Source organism: Vulpes lagopus, chromosome 2 (genome assembly GCF_018345385.1).
Source record: "Vulpes lagopus strain Blue_001 chromosome 2, ASM1834538v1, whole genome shotgun sequence".
NCBI lineage: Eukaryota > Metazoa > Chordata > Mammalia > Carnivora > Canidae > Vulpes > Vulpes lagopus.
Genome location: NC_054825.1, coordinates 160,935,114 through 160,955,486, shown reverse-complemented (window position 1 = coordinate 160,955,486; position 20,373 = coordinate 160,935,114). Strand labels below are relative to the sequence as shown.

Genomic DNA, 20,373 nt, shown 5'->3' with positions numbered 1-20,373 from the left:
GCCTTTGGCTCAGGTCATGGTCCTGGAGTCCTGGGATCGAGCTCTCCATCGGGATTGCTGCGGGGAACTTGCTTCTCCTTCTCCCTCTGCCTATGTCTCTGTGGAACCTGCTTCTCCCTCTGCCTGTGTCTCTGCCTCTCTCTGTGTCTCATGAGTAAATAAATGGAAAAGTCACGTCGAGTTGAGTCTTGAGTCTTAGAGTCTTTGAGACACCAAAACCTGTTAACCTTAAAACAAGACTGCCACTTATTTTACCAGCCATAGAAGGTCTTATTTGGGAATAAAAGAGAATTATAATCCAAGAGAAACAAACTACAGCAAAATCGTAGGCAGTCGAAGGACAAAGGAGAGGTTCCCAGTTTTATGGAGAAAAGGAGTGAGTTGGGAAGGCTGTTATAAACTACAAGTCCCGTGGAATAAACTGGGAGTTCGAAGAAGAGGGACTTTTCATTGGCTGAGTTGTTGATTTGGAGGATAAGGGAAGTTTTCTTTCTTCAGCTGGGATAGTGAAGTAGTATCCATATGCTAGGTCAAGTGTATCTCTTCCTATTGGGTCTGCAATTGACTGTCAGTGGTAATGCATAAGAGCTCCCTTTGCCGAAACTTCCTCACTACATTTTAGTGAGGTTTCAGGATTATTGCTATTCATGTATATGTGTGAATATATATACCTATTAAAAGAATCCACTTTAACCTGATTTCTCAACATAAGCATTGATGCAGGATTACAAACCATGCAAAGTATTAGAAAACTGAGGTAAGACACAGTCCTTAATTTTTGTGTTTTTTTAAAAAGTATGTTTTCTTTCTAAAAGACTGTCAAGAGAAAATCTTGGAGAAATTTTCAAGTAAGAAAAATCAAGGCATTGGGGCCCATGGGTGGCTTAATCAGTTAAACCCAGCTCATGCTCTCTCTTGCTCTCTAGCAAATAAATAAATAAAACCTCAAAGGAAAAAAGAAAACTCAAAGCATTGAGATTTGGAATAAAAAATGTGAATTATATACAACAAAATTCTGTTGCCTACGGTTTTGCTAGTATGCTTCATCATTGGTTACAAAGTAAAGATATAAAAGTAGATATCACATATCCACTGTTGACACTATTTGCTAATTTGCCATGATTGGTGGTGTTGCAAGGCAAAACCACTAAGAGATTGTGCTAAAATACTATTTTGGGGGTGACTGGTAAGGTGAAGTGTTGAAAATAACAGTTATAAATGTAAAAATCCCAACATTATTTTGGAATTTTAGAAGCTATTCATAAATGTCATAAGTCAGTATGTATAGAAGATACAAAAATTATTTTAATATAAAAGCTCGTAGTGATTTTTCTTTTTTTCAAAAAAAGATTTTATTTAATTATTCATAGAGACACAGAGAGAGAGAGGCAGAGGCACAGGTAGAGGGAGAAGCAGGCTCCATGCAGGGAGCCTGGCGTTGGACTCGATCCAGGGTCCCCAGGATCAAACCCCGGGCTGCAGGTGGCGCTAAACCGCTGCACCACCGGGGCTGCCCTCATAGTGATTTTTCTATGAAAGATTAATGCAAATCATAAATTTAAAATAAAACAGTGTCTTATTGGCATAGTAGCATGGAATTCAAGTTCAAAACTAGCAGAGTAAATTATAAAGGTTATAAAGAGGTGCTCACATATTTAGATTCCTCCTGCAAGACTGGGCTATGTTGGTGCTAGAAAACATTGGAAAATAGCTGCTTAAAAAATTGTTCAGGGGAAATAGGGTATCCAACTTTTAAACTCAAATTTTCATCTCTGCTCTTAATCATAGAAAAATTAATTTCAGATAAAAAGGCTTAAGTGGGAATAAAAAATACATAACTCATACAAGGTCATGGAATAAAACGTATTTGTGAAATGATAGAGCAAGAGTTCTCAAGCCAAATATAAAAATTATCAAAAAAAAATAAAAATTATCAAAACATATACACAAACTATATGAAAATAATAGGCTTCTATTACAAAAAACATAAAAATTGAAATAACAAGAATGCAGATGAGAAGATATTGAGTCATCTATAATTTTTAAAGAGTTAATATGTATATATAAGTACATTTAAAAATCCTACAAATAAGCAAGAGAGAGATTTAAAGCCAAAGACTGCAAAACTCTTGCATACCACTTTAGAATTCCAAAACTCAAACGATAGTTTTAAAAAATAACTTTATTGGCACTCAGGAAAATGAAAAAGGACATTTACGTGATATGATGTGTAGTCAGTCCTGAAATCATGCTTTCTTATAGCTCCTGCTCACCAGACCCAGGACTCCATTAACCTTTGGAAGTTTGTCACCCTGTTAGGCACCCAGAGCTCCCCTCCAACCTCTGGCTCAAGTTGCATAACTAAATGTAAGTTTGAAGAGAAAAACACAGCAGTCGAGTAGACAACACTAGCCCAGGGTATCTCAACTCATGAGACTACTAAAACAAAAATTTATTATACAAAGAACCTTGAAGGAGAGGCTTACTGTAGCACCCTAGTGGTGTGTGGCAATCATGACCACTCAAGTGCCTGTAACTCCCCGAGACAGGCAAGGTCCACACAATATCTAATAAAAGAAAGGGCAGAAATTGTGACACATCTGACACAGGTGGGAACAGTCACCTTACCAAGAAGGTACAAAGCCAAATGCATTGGCAGGACAGGCTACAAGACTCAGAAACCAAACCTTTCTGTGAGAGGCTTCAAGGCAGAACACCCTGGGAGTTTCATAAAGCCCAGGCCCAGCAAACACAACACCCATGCCAAGAAACCAGGGAAGGAAGCAGTGCCCATGGCCCAGCTCTGGGAGGGACAGAAACCCTTGGGAAAAGGAGCAGAGCACAGCCCCACATAAGACAATGGTGTGGAAATGAGGTTCCTTACCACGAGAGGCTATAAGTGCCAAGTTCTCCAGCATCACGTTGCAGTACAGGTGTCTCTGAGCCTCATCAAGGAGCCTCCACTCCTCCTTCGAGAAGTACACAGCCCATCCTCAAAGGTCACATGGCCCTGTTGTGATGAGGGCAGAGGAGTGTATAAGCAGCCTCTCTAACCAAGACCCCCAGGCCATGGCCATGGCCCTCCTCCTCAGCTCCCCAACTCAGAGGAGATCCTAGGTCCTTCTCCAAAGGTACCTGCTCTTCCTCATGTCAAACTCCTCACTCTGTCAGTCATCAGTAGGAATTGATGGGAAAAGAAGTTGTGTCATCTACTTTCTAGAACTGGCATATAGAGTACCTACCACTCTTCTGAGAGTCCATTCCCCTGGAGTTCCTCAGATCATTCCACTTGTGCTCATCCTCTTTGCTTAAATGCTGAGAACAAAGACCCTGAGTAATCCATTCAAACTCCCTTCCCATTTGCACAACACTCTTGGGACTGCACCTGCTCTATCTTCACCCTATGGCTGCTACATCCCCAACACCATTGCCACATTCTGGTCCATGTCACAGGCACCTCTCTGGCTTCTCTACAAGACATCTGCATGTGGCATCCAGGGAGTGCTTGCCAACTGCAGCCAGATTCAGAGGCACCTCAAGCCTCTGATGGACCCTCCTGCCAGAGGCAGTTCCAGCCTGCTCCTCTGCTGCTCTGAGGACCACCCCACCTGGCCTGGCTCCTTGTTCCATCTTCAGCCAACCAGACCCTCCATGGACTTCAGGTAGCCTAAACCCCCCTTCCTTTTCAGTGTTGCATGTCCTATACATACACTCATAACCTCTTTTCTCTCCACCCACACTCATTCAAAGTCCAGCCTCATCTGCTCCCATCACATGCCAATGTAAAAATCATTGCTTCCAGTAAAAATCATTTGCTTCCAAGCTAACTTGTCAGCTTGTCTGAAATTCCTCTGGCTCTACCAACAGTTATCAAAAAAAGAAAAAGAAAAGTCTGAGCTTGGAGAGGGAAGAAAAAGTATCAATCCCGACCTCTGCATCATCTGACTCCCATTACTTCCTTGTCTCTGAACAGATCTCATAACCACTTCCCCTTGGAAGCCTGTGCCAGTAGCCAACACTCTCCCCTCTCACCACCACACCCCCGACGGTCAGTACTGTCCAGCTTCTGTTAATGAAGACTGCCACCACTACCCAGATGCCCAAACAAGATACCCAGTCCTTGGACAATAACCTCCACATTCTTCCCCCTAATGGCACTGCCACCATAACTTGAAGAGGCCTCCTCTGAAATAGGACATATTATACATGCCGTTAACCTACTCAGATATCTTCAATCTTAATCCCTCCTTTAAATTCCACATTTGTTTCTAACTGCCAACTTGACATCTCCACTGAGGGGTCCCTGGAATATCTCAGACCAAAAGGGCAAAAGCTAACTCTGTGTAGTGTGCCTCTGTTAAGTACTCCACTACTGACTTTCCATCTCAGTACCCGATGCTTCCACATTTCAGTTGCAAAGGCTAAATATCTTGGGGGCATAACTGACTGTTCTCTCATCCATATAGCAGAAAATTGTCCCTGCTAACCAAACAGATTGAGAAACCAACCTCTCTTCTACCAGCTTCAGAGCCATTTCTATGAACCATCAACTTTCCCCTGGACTATTATAATAGCTTCCCCTGGAGTCTCTGACCACCTCAGGCTGCCATTCCAGGGCTGACTTCTGCCCCCATCTGTCAGTTTTCTGGGCCCAGCAAATAGAATAGGGACCCACAATTCATTCCCTGAACACCCAACTCACTGTCATCTCTAAGCATCTGAACTCACTGGTTCCTGTGGCCAGGTAACCTTTCATCACATACTACTGGTTGAGTATTGCCCCAGAAAGTGAGTCCTACCCCTGACCCCGTCTCAGTTGATGGTGTTTCCATTCTTGCAGGTGTTAAAGTCAAAACCCTGCAGTCATCCAGCTCCCAGAGATCCAGATCCAACCACCTCCTCCACTTCCACAGCCACCCCTCTGGTCCAGCCACCGTCAAGGGTGTTCCAGGGTGCTCCAGATTACTGCAATTTTCTCCTTCCTCATCCCCACAATCTGTTCTCCACTCTGAACTCCTCAGAGGACTTGTTCATGATAAGTCAGATTACCTCCCTCTTCTGTTCCAAATTTTCTGTGGCTCCCCAGACCCTTAGAACAGAGGCTCAACTGTTCAGCCAGCAGTTCTAGTTCTGAATCCTGCTCCTCCCTGTGCCCTCCCCATTCCCACTAAAGTAGAGTATGGTTACTTGAACACTGTCAATTCAGCCTCATCTCCAAGTATTTCATCTCCAAGTATTTGCAGAAGACTCTTCCCATCCCAGGGACAACCTTTGGACTCATGTTTCATTGGTTGCCAGAAATGTGGACTTTATCATACAAGCCCAGGCCTGGATTCAAGATTCAGGAATCTGGGCCAAGGGAAGCCCCCAAAGTCCCCAGACCTAGAAGTGGGAGCTAGGAAGGCAAAGAGTTCATGAAACCACTCTCCCGGGGATCCCTGGGTGGCTCAGCGGTTTCACGCCTGCCACTGGCCCCGGGGCGTGATCCTGGAGTCCCCGGATCCTCCCGGCATGGAGCGTCCTTCTCCCTCTGCCTGTCTGTCTGTCTGTCTGTCTCTCTCTCTCTCTCTCTCTCTATATATGTATATATGTCTATCATAAATAAATAAAAATAATCTTAAAAAAAACCACTCTCCCTCAAACAGGGAACCATGCAGATGGGGGTCTGGGTGTGGGAGGGCTTGGGGCACGATCCTTGCCTGTGCCAGCTCCATGCGGACTGAGCAGGGTGGGGCAGGGTGACCTTGGCTGAAGGTCACAGTCCTGCAAAATGGTAACCCTGCAGTCCTGGGAAAGCTCAGCTTAGCCCTCCATCATGGATCTGGGGCAAACAAAGCTCTTTTTCCTTATAGTGCAGCAGTGATGCCCCTACAAGCTCTCCCTCCACGTCCTGGATTAGAAGCTAAAATTCACAATTGTTCTTTTGCATCTGTAATAAAGAAAACAAATTCTCTGTATGTCTAGGGAAAATACTTTTGGTAATATGGATTTGGTTTAAAAAAAACAAGTTATTTTTCAATTCTGCTTCATATGATGGATGTTATGATTTTTAATTGTAGGTTAATTTTTTAAATTGTTTTATAGTTTGGTTAATTGTTTTACATAATATTGTTGCACAGTGAAAATTGTAATTAATGTTGATTCCTAAGTCTGGCTTTTGAATGTATTCCTTCAAACTGTTCTTTCTTCCTCACTAACACATCTCTCCCTTTATTTTTCATTTATCCTTGAACTGTTTCCTTATGTAAGCACACACAAACATACATATAAACATATATACTTTTCTTCTCTCCTATAGAAGTAGAAAATTGTAGGAACTATTCCTGGTGTATAAAAACCGGCTTCTTAACTTTTTACAATCAGTAAGTAGTACTTTGTGTCAATGAGTCTTTGTTTATCTGACAAGTTATTTCTTGTGCTTCCAGTTCTTTTTTCTTTTATTTTTTTAAGAATTACTGCTTCAACTAATAAACTCTTCCATGTTTCATAATATATTTTTATGCTTTATTTTATGTGGGCATTGTGGGTTCTGTTCCACATTGAGGGAAACGTGAAGATGGTAAAGCATGTACTTTTATTTTCCCCTATGTTCTGGAGTGTGATTAAAATCCATACCCCTAGACATTGCTGTCATGGGTTTGGCCAGCTCAGGAATTACCTTCTTTACTCAGATGGAAGCTGGGATCCTGGAAAACGCCATTCTCCTTTTTCTTTCAACTTCACTGTGGTCTCGGGGCATGATCTCAGGCCCACAGTCCATAGTCTTAACTGACTAGTTAAGTGAACGGAGCTGAAAGTTTAATCTTTCTGTTGTCTCCCATATCAGTTTGTTGTATTTACACCAATACTTCCATGTGCTAATGAATGTGTTTTTATAAAAAGTCTTAAAATCAGGGTTGTGTAGTCTCTAACTCCATTCTTTTTCTTTTCTTTTTAAAGATTTTATTTATTTATTTATTTATTTATTTATTTATTTATTTATTTATTTATTCTGTGTCTGAGAGACACAGAAAAAGAGGCAGAGACATAGGCAGAGGGAGAAGCAAGCTCCCTGTGGGGAGCCTGATGTGGGACTTGATCCCAGGACCCCAGGATCACAACCTGAGGCAGACACTCAACCACTGAGCCACCCAGGTGCCCCTTTGTTCTTTTTCAAAGTTATTTTGGCCATCCTTGGCCCTTTATATTTACATGTATATTTTAGAATCTGCTTGTTAATTTCTACCGGAACAAATCTACCAGGATTTTGTTATAGATTGCATTTTATCTATAGGCTGACTCTGAGAGAGTAACATCTTAATAGGAAGTATTCTGGTCCATAAATATGGTATATCTCTCCTTTTATTCAGTTCTTGAGTAGCTTAACACCAAGCTAAAATCCTATATGTGAACTTTCAGGCCAACTATAGGCAATTAGAAAGACTTCACCTGGCAAGCCTTCTGGGAGAAAGCTGCCCTCCCCACAACAGACCTGGTGCACACTCAGGGAGTTACAACCAATGAATCATTCTCTTTCTGCCCACAGCCATGCTTTTTTTTTTTGCTTTTTTTTTAAGATTTTTTTTTTTTATTCATTCATGAGAGACAGAGAGAGACACAGAGAGAGCAGAGAGAGAGAGGCAGAGAGAGAAGCAGACTCCATGCAGGGAGACTGACATGGGACTCTATCCCAGGTCTCCAGGATCAGGCCCTGGGCTGAAGGTAGCGCTAAACCACTGAGCCACCCAGGCTGCACCACAGCCATGCTCTTGTGCGTTATCTGCATTCCTAGACTAGGGAACTCCATTCAGAGTCCTTTTCGTAGGTGGGAACAAAGGCAGGACTCCACTGAAATAGTATTCAGGCACGTCTACCGAGACCCTCTTATGGGGGGGATTTGAAGACCTTCCGCACTTTGACTTAGTACTCAGAACTCCCAGTACTCCTAGCCATTCCACCTTCCCCCCTCCTATACACTGGGTCTGTTAAACAGCAGGAGTCGTTTGTACAAGGCTACCCTGGCAGTGAGATCCCTAATTTGCACTAACCTAACTGACCCTCACCCAGTGCAGTTATGGCAAGTAAAATTCATGGAAGCCAGCACCCTTTTCTCTTTTGGGCCTCTCATTTATACTATCTTAAGTAAGTGAATAAAGACTTGTTACTTTTTGTTTTCCTCAGTATCCTATTTGACTTTCATCAAGAAGTTAAACATCTTATTTATCTCTAAGTGTTAATATATCTGACACTATTAGAGGCTGCAGTATTTTTAAAATTAGCAGTTATTTACTGCTATTATGTAGAGTAACACTTAATAGTTCTAGTAGTTTTATTTTTAGTTTCTAGGGTTTTGTAGGTCCCATAGGATTTTCTCCATATACCATCACGTCCTCTGTTAATAGACGCAGTGTTACTTCTTTGTTTCTAAACTGGTCACATCATCATTCCCTTTTTCTTCCTTCACTGCCGTAGCTAAAAACCTTTAGCAAAATACCTTCCTTTAAAGAGAATTACTTTAGCAGCATCTCACAAATTGTAATGTGTTGTGCATTTGTTCTGCATAAGGTAGAATTAATTCACTTGGACTGGAAAACTTCAGTGTTATATCTAGGAACTCTGGATGTCTGGCTTTGAGTGTTTGTTGAGATAGGGCAGTGGGACTTATTATGTTCTGTTTAAAGTCCAAAAATCCCATGGGGGCACCCAAGGCCAGTTTGTTTACTGATGGTTTTCAAAATTGCATAATTGATGAGGCATCTTGATTTTACTTTTAGCAGAAGGGCATAAAATCCTTTTTGGGAACACTGACTCAAATTATCCTTGATCTGAAGATTAATCATATCCATGTGCAAGTAACAATTCTGCAAAGCTGCGCCTGGGTGACCCACGCTCCTTTTATTTTACTACAGTATGTCCTTTAACTCCCTTCTCCCTCCCAGCATAGGGTCCCCCTGCCTTTTTTTAGTTTCAGGTGTAGAATTTAGTGATTCATCACTTACATAGTGATGAAGTTTTGGAATATAGGTGAGATCCAGAGCCTATGACCAAGAAAGAATTCTTGAGACATTTTTGGTGCAAAAATGGTGGTTTTATTAAAGCACAGGGACAGGACCCGTGGGCAGGAAGAGCTACTGCCACAGGCCTGTGAGAAGTTCCTGATTATAGACCTGGGAGTTGGGAGGGGTTTAGGGATAGTGTACTCTCTAAAGAACTTTGGAAGCAAGGTTTCCAGAACCTTGAGGGGGCTAGCTATTGTTGGGAAAAGGTCATTTATTACCATCTAATAAAACATTTGTCATGAGGCCCTTCAGATGTACATCGGTGGGCCATGTGCTTGGCGGATGATTGCCAACATGTATCTTGTGGGGGGAAGGTGTTTAGAGATAAAGGAAACTTCTAAAGGAATTTTTATATGTTAAAGTAGATCTACAGGATCCTAGTGTCAGGCTAAGATTGCCTTTTGCCCTTAGTAAAGTATTAACATCAAGGCAGTTGAGTCTTATACAGGAAAGTCACTCTGCCTATTTCATGGACTTGCCAATGTGCTTTGTTCTCAGCTAGTCCTCTGCTCCTCCATCACATAGGACATCCAGTGCTCATCACAAGGGCCCTCATTAGTACCCATCACCCATTTAACCCATCTACCACCCACCTCCCCTCCAGTACCTTTTAATAAAAGCCTCACATCTGGATGTTCTGAAGACGTGTGAGTCTTTTCAATTATCTAGACTCATGAAATGTTTGCAGTTTATGATACAGATAGGATAATTCATATGATCCTCAACTTTAAATAATAATGAGAAGGCAGTTTTGGGGGAAAAGAAAGTTGGCAGTACTGGAGTAGTGGGTGAGGAACCATTGTTGCTGTCTGGATGGCTTCTGGACATTTTTGGTTTGTGGTTGTTCAAGGACTACAGTCTTGAGAGGGAAAGTATAAATATAGGACCTGTAGTCAGTAGGTATAGGATTGGGGAGATAAAAATAAGTGAATGTCAAAATATTTTGAAAGTTAGGGAAAGTCATTCAAGAATACACTGTTTAAAAAAAAAAAAAGAATACACTGTCTTGGCTAGTTTTCTTTGTCCTAGGGAAAGTGAAGGCAACAGAGAAGATACTATAGCTGAAGAGTTATGGGTGGTGATACAGTATGATACTAAAGCTTGTCCTGACTATGCCTCTGATCCAGGTCTGATCCAAAACAGACTTTTAAATACAGAGAACAAACTGGTGGTTGCCAGAGAGGAGGTGAGTAGGGGTATGGGTAAAAAAGGTGATGGAGATTAAGAAACAAGATAAATAATGCCAAATAAACAAAACCAGGCACATGGATGTTTATAGCAGCTTTAGTCACAATTGCCAAGACTTGAAAGCAATGAAAATGTCTTTCAAGGGACACCTGGGTGGCTCAGCGGGCTGCCTTTGGCTTGGGGCATGATCCCGGGATCCTGGATTGAGTCCCGCATCTGGCTCCTGTAGGGAGCCTGCTTTTCCCTCTGCCTATGTCTCTGCCTCCGTGTGTGTGTGTGTGTGTGTGTGTGTGTGTCATGAATAAATAAATAAATCTTAAAAAAAATAAAATGTCTTTCAGTAGGTGAATGGAAAAATAAACTGTGGCCCACTGAGACGATGGAATATTATTCAGTGCTAAAAATAACTGAACCAATCAACCCTGAAAAGACATAGAAGAACCTTAAAATCACATTACTAAATGAAAGAAGCCGATCTGAAAAGGCTACATACTGTATGATTCCAACTATATGACATTCTGGAAAGGGCAGAACCATGGAGAGAGTAAAAGGATCAATGATTGCCAGGGATAGGGAAAGGGATTGAATGAATGAATAGACGGAGCAGGGAAGTTTAGAACAGTGAAAATCCTATGTATGAGAGTATAATGATGGAGACATGTTGTTAGACATTTGTCCAAATCCCGCTGATGAACAACACCAAGAATGACCCCTAATATAACTATGGGCTGTGGGTGATAATAACATATCAGTGTAAGCTCAACAATGGTCACAAATGCACCATTTTGGTGAGGATGTTGATAATGGAAGAGGCTGTGGATAGGGGCAAGGAGAATAAAAGAAATCTCTCTACCCTCCTCTCAGTTGTGCTGTGAATCTAACATGTCTTAAAAAAATAATCTTAAAAAAGTTTAAAAGACAACATAACAAGGTATATGGTAATGAAACTCTAGATGGTTTGCAATGAAATAATGGTACAAGGCAGGGATTTATGAATGCCTTACCTTTACCCAAATGTATTATTGTAATGAGTATAATATCCAAATAAGGAATTCTCTTACTGAAATTATTTTGGAAAGGGACGATGTGAAAATCTGCAAAAAGAAAAAGTTCTAACATTTACTTAGTGCCTTGTGAGAGGCTGAGAGCCAGAGAATGATATCATATCTTTGCTTTATCTACATATGTCCATAATGGTGAAACTATTTGTCTTCAGATACCTTCTCATCTGCTTGAAGCTAAAGGTCAAGGACTGACCCCAATGTATTTAAGATGAATACAATTTGGATTCATCTATATAATGTGTTTCTAATACTAACAGATTAAAATGTGAAATAATTCTAATATTACTTAGTTTTTAATATCCATTTTTCTGGCTATATCTATTTCAAAAAAACCCTTTTGGGAGGTAATATGCAGGGATTGTTGCCTCCTAACTACACCCAAAATGCTGTGTTCTACAGCAGAGCCACAGATCTATGAGTTTATAACCAAGGAAAGAAGCCATTGAGAAAGGTGTCCAAGGATGCCTGGATGGCTCAGTGGTTGAGGCATCTGTCTCTGGCTTAGGTTGTGATCCTAGGGTCCTTGGATTGAGTCCCGCATTGGGCTCCCCACAAGGAGCCTGCTTCTCCCTCTGCCTATGTGTCTGCCTCTCTCTGTGTGTCTGTCATGAATAAATAAATAAAATCTTAAAAGAAAGAAGAAAGAAAGAAAAGGAAAGGAGAAAGAGAGAGAGAGAGAGAGAGAAAGGAAAGAAGAAAGAAAGAAAGAAAGAAAGAAAGAAAGAAAGAAAGAAAGAAAGAAGAAAGAAGAAGGAAGAAAGAAAGAAAGAAAGAAAGAAAGAAAGAAAGAAAGAAAGAAAGAAAGAAAGAAAGAAAACGTTGCTCAGATACATAGATATAAAATTCTCTGTATGTCTGGCTTGTGATATTATGTACCCTAATGGTTATGGTCCATGTTTTGTGGATAGAGGACAAGAACCAAGAAAAACAATATTTGCGAAAAAGTGTCATAGACTATTTGGGCTCATATGCTTAGTAATAATAGCCCCAGAGGCCACAGTGTGTACTTATGAGAAACTCACTGGCATGTGCAAATTAAAGAATTGGGAGTCACTGCTTCCCATATGATATCCTAGAGACATTGAGCATTTTGGAGCCCATAAAATGTACTCAGGTATCACCTCAACAATAAGCAGCCTATGGCAGGGATGCCTGCATGGCTCAGTCCCTTAAGGGTCAGACTCTTGGTTTCAGCTCATATCATAATCTTAGGATAGTGGGATCATCAAACCCCTTGCTGGGCCTTGAGCTCAGCATGGAATCAGCTTGAGATTCTCTCCTTCTCCCTCTGCCCCTCCCCCTGCTCGAGTTCTCATTTTCTCTCTCTCTAAGATAAATATTTGCTTTTCCAGATGGAAGAAGAAGTAGATCAAGGACAATAGTCTGGAATCTTGTCAGCTGAAACAGCCAGGTGCCAAGCAACTAGGGACCACTTACAAAGCCAAAGCCTAAACTTACTCATACTAGCCAATCCTAAACTGTTTACCTGGTCTGCCTTGCCTTTCTCCCAGAAACCCAAATAAAGGTGATACCCTAAACCTTCCCCTTGCTCCTATATTTTACCTCCTGACCAACCTGGTGTCTTTCCCATGTGGTCCTTTGTGGCATGTCTCCTGTTTCTAGAACATGTGAGTATCATAAACTTTGTTTTCCTGAGCCCCCCCTTTATCTCCCCTGTGGCCACACCTGATTGACCATTTCTTAAAAGAGTACAAAATAATGAGGAAAAGAATTTTTATACATTTTCAAAGAATCCTTCCCCTAATCACTTACAGTTATACCAGAAAAAATAGTAACTTTTGTGTAGGGAGATCAGAGGGACAAAGTGAAAAAGTTACCATTATCAATAAAGGGAAAACAGACACTGTATGCCTCCTAATATAGTGCATTGAGAAGGATAAAACAATACTTCTGTGTTTTCAGTACTTTCAGCAATGGAAAGGGATTATTTTCTGTAAATAAAGCCCTCAAACTAAGACATTCAATCAACATCTTCTCTCACTGATTAGATAAAATGGTATTCTTTCACATTCCATTAGGATTAGATTATTTCAAAAGTAGATTCCATCTTTTTCTGCCACTCTTTTTTAAACAATTTTTTATTTTTATTTTTTTTAAAGATTTTATTTATTTATTCATGAGAGACACAGAGAGAGAGAGGCAGAGACACAGGCAGAGGGAGAAGCAAGCTTCCTAAAAGGAGCCTGATGTGGGACTCGATCCCCACAACCCAGGATCACGCCCTGAGCGGAAGGCAGATGCCCAACAGCTGAGCCACCCAGGCATCCCTCATATGAATATTTTAACAAATCCACATATAAATAAAATTAAAGTAAATATTCACTTTGACACACTATCTCCCTCCTCCCTCCCACATTCTTCAACTCTTAGAAAGAACATTGCTGCCAATGGCTCCTTCCAGATTTTCATTTATATATATAACCAGTAAAATCTCCTGAGAATGCTCCTCTGACTGACCTTGTGCCAATTCCTTCTCTTTATTCACTTGTCAAATATCCTAATCAATGTCAGTGGAATGCATGTGATCACTGCTAATTGGATCACTACTTCTGTCCTCACACCATGTCCCTACCAGTGACGTATGTGCTAACTCAGTTGTATTCCTCCAAAGTTAATGACTTGCATTACATAATGTATTTATTATGAGCAAGGCAACTGAAATAAAATCGTTAAAAATTCGTTTATTTCTCCTTGATACCAAAATAAATTGTTCTAAAAAAAAATAAAATAAAACAAAATAAATTGTTCTGGAAAAAATAACTTTCTAGGTTCTAAAAAAAATGCTATTGAGGTAAAGGGTGTGAGTCAAACTGGCAAGTTGAAGAAAGCATGAAAAGTTTCAAAATGTCTTCTAATTTTCAGGCACATTAATGGCATAATATTTTTTTAAGATTATATTTATTTATTCATGAGGGACACAAAGAGAGAGAGGCAGAGACGCAGGCAGAGGGAGAAGCAAGCTTCCTAAAAGGAGCCTGATGTGGGACTCGATCCCACATCCCAGGATCACGCCCTGAGCGGAAGGCAGATGCCCAACAGCTGAGCCACCCAGGCATCCCTCATATGAATATTTTAACAAATCCACATATAAATAAAATTAAAGTAAATATTCACTTTGACACACTATCTCCCTCCTCCCTCCCACATTCTTCAACTCTTAGAAAGAACATTGCTGCCAATGGCTCCTTCCAGATTTTCATTTATATATATAACCAGTAAAATCTCTGAGAATGCTCCTCTGACTGACCTTGTGCCAATTCCTTCTCTTTATTCTCTTGTCAAATATCCTAATCAATGTCAGTGGAATGCATGTGATCACTGCTAATAGGATCACTACTTCTGTCCTCACACCATGTCCCTACCAGGTGACGTATGTGCTAACTCAGTTGTATTCCTCCAAAGTTAATGACTTGCATTACATAATGTATTTATTATGAGCAAGGCAACTGAAATAAAATCGTTAAAAAATTAGATCTATATCTCCTTGATCCAAAATAAATTGTTCTAAAAAAAATAAAATAAAACAAAATAAATTGTTCTGGAAAAAATAACTTTCTAGGTTCTAAAAAAAAATGCTATTGAGGTAAAGGGTGTGAGTCAAACTGGCAAGTTGAAAGAAAGCATGAAAAGTTTCAAAATGTCTTCTAATTTTCAGGCACATTAATGGCATAATATTTAATTAATTATGGTTTGTGATAGGAACGAGAAATAAAATTTTGTATCAGAAAAAAAATGAGCCATAACGTTTTTGCAAATTGATGCTAGAGTTGAAAATAACAGAACATCCTTTTCAGTTCCATTGCATTTTTATGATCACATATGAGACAAACATATTTCATAAGTATATAAGGTGTCTGTTGAGTACTGCACATTGCTATCATTTGTTTTTGGTTTCAATAGTCTAGTTTTTTTACTGAGGTCATGGTTGACACTTCCTCATATATATGTATATATTTTTTTAAAGATTTTATTTATTTATTCATGAGAGACACAGAAAAAGAGGCAAAGACATATGTAGAGGGAGAAGCAGGCTCCTCTCAGGAAGCCTGATGCACGAACTGATCCCCAGAATCCGGGATCATGCCCATGAACCCTTAGAAAGAACTTTGCTGCAATGGCTCCTTCCAGATTTTCATTTATATATATAACCAGTAAAATCTCCTGAGAATGCTCCTCTGACTGACCTTGTGCCAATTCCTTCTCTTTATTCACTTGTCAAATATCCTAATCAATGTCAGTGGAATGCATGTGATCACTGCTAATTGGATCACTACTTCTGTCCTCACACCATGTCCCTACCAGTGACGTATGTGCTAACTCAGTTGTATTCCTCCAAAGTTAATGACTTGCATTACATAATGTATTTATTATGAGCAAGGCAACTGAAATAAAATCGTTAAAAAATTAGATCATATATCTCCATGATCAAAATAAATTGTTCTAAAAAAAAATAAAATAAAACAAAATAAATTGTTCTAAAAAAAAATAAAATAAAACAAAATAAATTGTTCTAAAAAAAAATAAAATAAAACAAAATAAATTGTTCTAAAAAAAAATAAAATAAAACAAAATAAATTGTTCTAAAAAAAAATAAAACACAGGCAAAGGGAGAAGCAGGCTCCATGCGGAGAGTCCGACGTGGGACTTGATCTCGGGTCTCCAGGACGGTGCCCTGGGCTGAAGGCGGCGCTAAACCACTGAGCCACCAAGGCTGCCCAATTTCCTCATATTTTAATAGAGTTTTATTTTATTTTATTTTTAAGATAGCAAGATATATTTTTTTAAGATTATATTTATTTATTCATGATAGATGTAGACAGAGAGAGAGAGAGGCAGAGACACAGGCAGAGGGAGAAGCAGGCTCCATGCAGGGAGTCCGACGTGGGACTCGATCCCGGGATCCCAGGACCGCGCCCTGGGCCAAAGGCAGGTGCTAAACCGCCAAGCCACCCAGGGGTCCCCTTTAATAGAGTTTTAAATTTTGTTTCTGTTTTTTTAATTCCCTAATTTTGGTGTAATAGTGCCAAATTTTAACATATCAATTTTTTAAATGTATCAATTCCAACAGATTTTGTCAAGAAATTATTATGGATGGCACTTTAAGATATTTTTGCAGGTATTTTTGCAATGTATGTATCCCTTAGATATTTTATAAGTTGAGATTTTTATAGATAAACTAGTGATTCACATGCAGTTATAAGAAATAATACAGAGAAAGCTCATGAATACTTTACTCAGTTTCCTCCAAAGGTAACATTTTGCATAACAATGATAGTATACACTGCTCCTATTCAGATTTCATTACTTTTATTCAGTTGATTCCTGTGTGTGTGTGTGTGTGTGTGTGTGTGTGTGTGTGTCTGGGATTTAAAGCCATTTGAAGGCTTTTTCTTTTTCTAGATAGGACACAAGACCAACACACAATAAAGCTCACTTTTTCTTTCATTTTTGCCTTTCATTTTAAGGATTTATAAGTGTCATTTTGATTTGACATTGTATAAAAACTATGTAAAATATTTAAATTTCTACAAACGAAAGAGAAAACACAAGAAACTTTCAAAAGTTTTCATTTCTGCCTCTCTACCTGTTTACAGTTTACATTTGTTTCCTTTATTTAAAATTTTCTATTTGGTTGAAAAAAATATGACATACTGTGTACACTGTTTTGGACTATGCCTTTTTCATTTTAGAATATATCCTGGAGGGCAGCCCTGGTGGCACAGCGGTTTAGTACTCCCTGCAGCCTGGGGTGTGATCCTGAAGACCTGGGATCGAGTCCCATGTCAGGCTCCCTGCATGGAGCCTGCTTCTCCCTCTGCCGGTGTCTCTGCTTCTCTCTCTCTCTCTGTATTTCTCATGAATTAATAAATAAAATCTTAAAAAAAAAAAGAATATATCCTGGAGGGACGCCTGGGTGGCTCAGCAGTTGAGCATCTACCTTTGGCTGGGGTCATGATCCTGGAGTCCTGGGATGGAGTCCTGCATTGAGCTCCCTGTGAGGAGCTTGCTTCTCCCTCTGCATACGTCTGCCTCTTTCGCTCTCTGTCTCTCATGAATAAATAAATAAATCTTTAAAAAAATAGAATATATCCTGGAGAAAACTCCATAGAATCAGTTCTGCTATGACACAATGCATATGTTCCTGAAAACCACTGCGATACACAGGATCCAAAATAAAATCACAGAGTTTATTGGGACGCTAAAAAATATCATCAGTGAAACATAAAAAAGAAGAGAGAAGCCTATTAAATGTAGAAACATGGTTTTACACATTTTAAGTGTTTAAGAAATACTCAAATATTGCAATAAATATGACATTTTACTTTAAAGAGCTGAAATTTGCATGAGGTAGAGTGTCAGAAGGATTATGACTTTTGAGTTATTGTGAAGTGGTGAGTAGGGATGGACAAAACAGGTGAAGGGAATCAAAAGGAACAAACTTCCACTTACAAAATAAATAAGTCATGGGGAACTGATGAGCAGCATGGTAACTATGGTTAATAATATTGCATTGTGCATTTGAAAGTTGCTAAGAGAATAGATCTCACAGTGAGATCTCACAAGTTCTCATCATAGGAAAAAATTTGTAACTATGCATGGTGACAATGTTAACTAGACTTAATGTGATCATTTTGCAATATATACAAATGTAAAATCATTGTGTTATACAGCTGAAACTAATATAATGTTGTATTACAATAATACCTCAATTTTAAAAACGTAAATAAAATCAGGCAGAAAATTGTAGCACTAGATGTGGGTGTATGAGGCTATACTGCACAGTAAACTGACATGCTTGGCAGGTGTTTTAGTTGTGTCTTGGTGAGCATTTTTTAATTCCTGCATACCATGCTTCATCTGAGGGCAATTTTTGCCATTTATCCAGTCTTTCTTACAGATGAAAAACACCCATAAGCAGTTATAAAATTTGCTTTATGCTCATGATGTTTCCTAACTCCTCAATCATGTTGAAAAAAAGACTGAAACAATACTGACTGGCTTGGTATACAAAGATTTCCTGTCCCTACTTCTACAGATATTGAGAAGTGTGTGCAGTTATGCCCTCATTCATTCACCCAGAAACTTATAGATGGATACTGAGGTTATTTCTTTTGTTTATTTGTTTTGTTTTGTTTTTTGGCAGAGTTCTCTCTTCTATTTTATTTTTTTTAAGATTTATTTATTTATTTATTTATTTAAGAAAGAGAGAGAGAGCAAGTGAGCACACAGAGGGAGAGGGGGAGGGAAAGGGAGAATCAGGCTCATCACTGAGCAGGGAGCCCAACTCAGGGCTCAGTTCCAGGACCCTGGGGTCATGACCCAAGCTGAAGGCAGATGCTTAACCAATTGAGCCACCCAGCACCCTGCAAAGGAATTTTAATTAGATAATATGCTTTAAAGTTTTTAAAAGTTGTATGTCACATTCCACCTTAGTTACTATTACAGTGAAAAAGCATGACTCAAAAGAGGCAAAAAGGAAACTAAAAAATTGAAGAGACCCTGATAATTTGGTGTCACTTTAGTTGTTTCTTTTTTACAATGACTCATTTTTATGTGTATATAATAAGAAAAAAATCATCTTTCAGTATCATTTGGGAGAGTACTACTGACATTGCAATCTATGTTCCATTCTATTTAGATTTTACAAATTATTGAATGTTCTTCCTTAGTCCTTTTGCTGTTATGAAAAAGTTTGTTTTGCTAAGAACTTGAGATCCATCTCACACAGTCACAGCAGAGAACATCATGTGCCCTGTGCATCAGGTATTGACTAAGGAGGCAGGCACTCCCCCACGAATAGATTCACCATCACATTCTAACCCTCCTCTAAAATTGCAGAGCTTTGTTCATTTCAGGACACATTTAAGCAAGTTTTCTTGATCTTCTATGCTCACCTTATTATGGAGAAGAAACCTTCATATCCTGGATATACTTCACATGATTACTATTTCACATTTTGGCCAGATGTGTCCTGTCTGAGGTTGGGTTTTGCGCAAGCAGAAGCTGGCACAGGATTCAATGACATGTGATTTACAGAGGAGGAATTATCAGGAAAAATGGAAGGCTGGAGAATGAAGCAAGGAAAGGAGCCACACAAGGGATGTGATCTCATCTGGAATCTATGCCAGCCTGATCTCACATAGAGATCTAGAGTGTAAATGGTACCACAGGTGGTCCTGGTTTGAGACATAGGAACACTCCTTTTGTACTCCAGGTCAACCAGTATTTAAATACTCCCCAGCTAAATTGCTTCTATGTTTACTTTTTCTAAGATATTGGACTTACCTACCTATAACTGCAAAAATCCATATATGAGACATTTTACTTTGTGGTATTTCTGAACATTAATTTCTTCTGTTGAGTCTGGATTGCAGAGTATGAGCATTCAAGAAATCACTCTATCAGTGCATTAAAATGCTGACATTTTTACCAAAAAATTAGAGTTCTATATTGAAATGTCAACAGTCTGCCTCATTTGGATATTTAATGTTTCTAAAACAAAATACATTCAAAAGTGAGATCCCAATGCTTCCAAGCTCTTTTATCTCCACCACTACCACCCCTTCCCATCTGTTAAGAACAAATATATCCTTCCAGTTGGGACACAACCCTTGAGTCATACTTGACTAAGCATGACATAAGAAGTCTGGTGGAAGAGAAGTCACATTCTGATCTGAGGACATGGAGTCGTGTAACCACAATCATGTGCAGCTTCTCAGTAATAAAGATGCTAGATAATGAGAACACAGGGTACCTTCTCAAAGTGAATTTTTTTCCCAAAGATTTTAGTTATTTATTCATAGAGACAGAGAGAGAGAGAGAGAGAGAGAGAGAGAGAGAGAGAGAGGCAGAGGGAGAAGCAGGCTCCATGCAGGGAGCCTGATGCGGGACTCGACCCCGGATCTCCAGGATCACACCCCAGGCTGCAGGCGGCGACAAACCGCTGCGCCACCGGGGCTGCCCTCAAAGTGAATTTTTATGTAATAAATGTTAATGCGTAGCATGAGGTAATTAGTAACATCGTGCATAATTTTGCTAGTGATTAAAACTGGTAGGGAGTA

General features: G+C 39.6%; 1 protein-coding gene across 1 annotated transcript in view; it reads left to right on the top strand.

Annotated features, from left to right (window-relative positions):
* LOC121478787 (zinc finger protein 80-like) overlaps window positions 1–20,373 on the top strand; it is a 28,548-nt gene that overhangs the window by 425 nt on the left and 7,750 nt on the right. Inside the window, exon 2 of the mRNA XM_041734093.1 lies at window positions 4,841–4,952. Coding sequence (XP_041590027.1) covers window positions 4,841–4,952 — 112 coding nt within the window. The remainder of the gene's footprint in view (window positions 1–4,840; window positions 4,953–20,373) is intronic.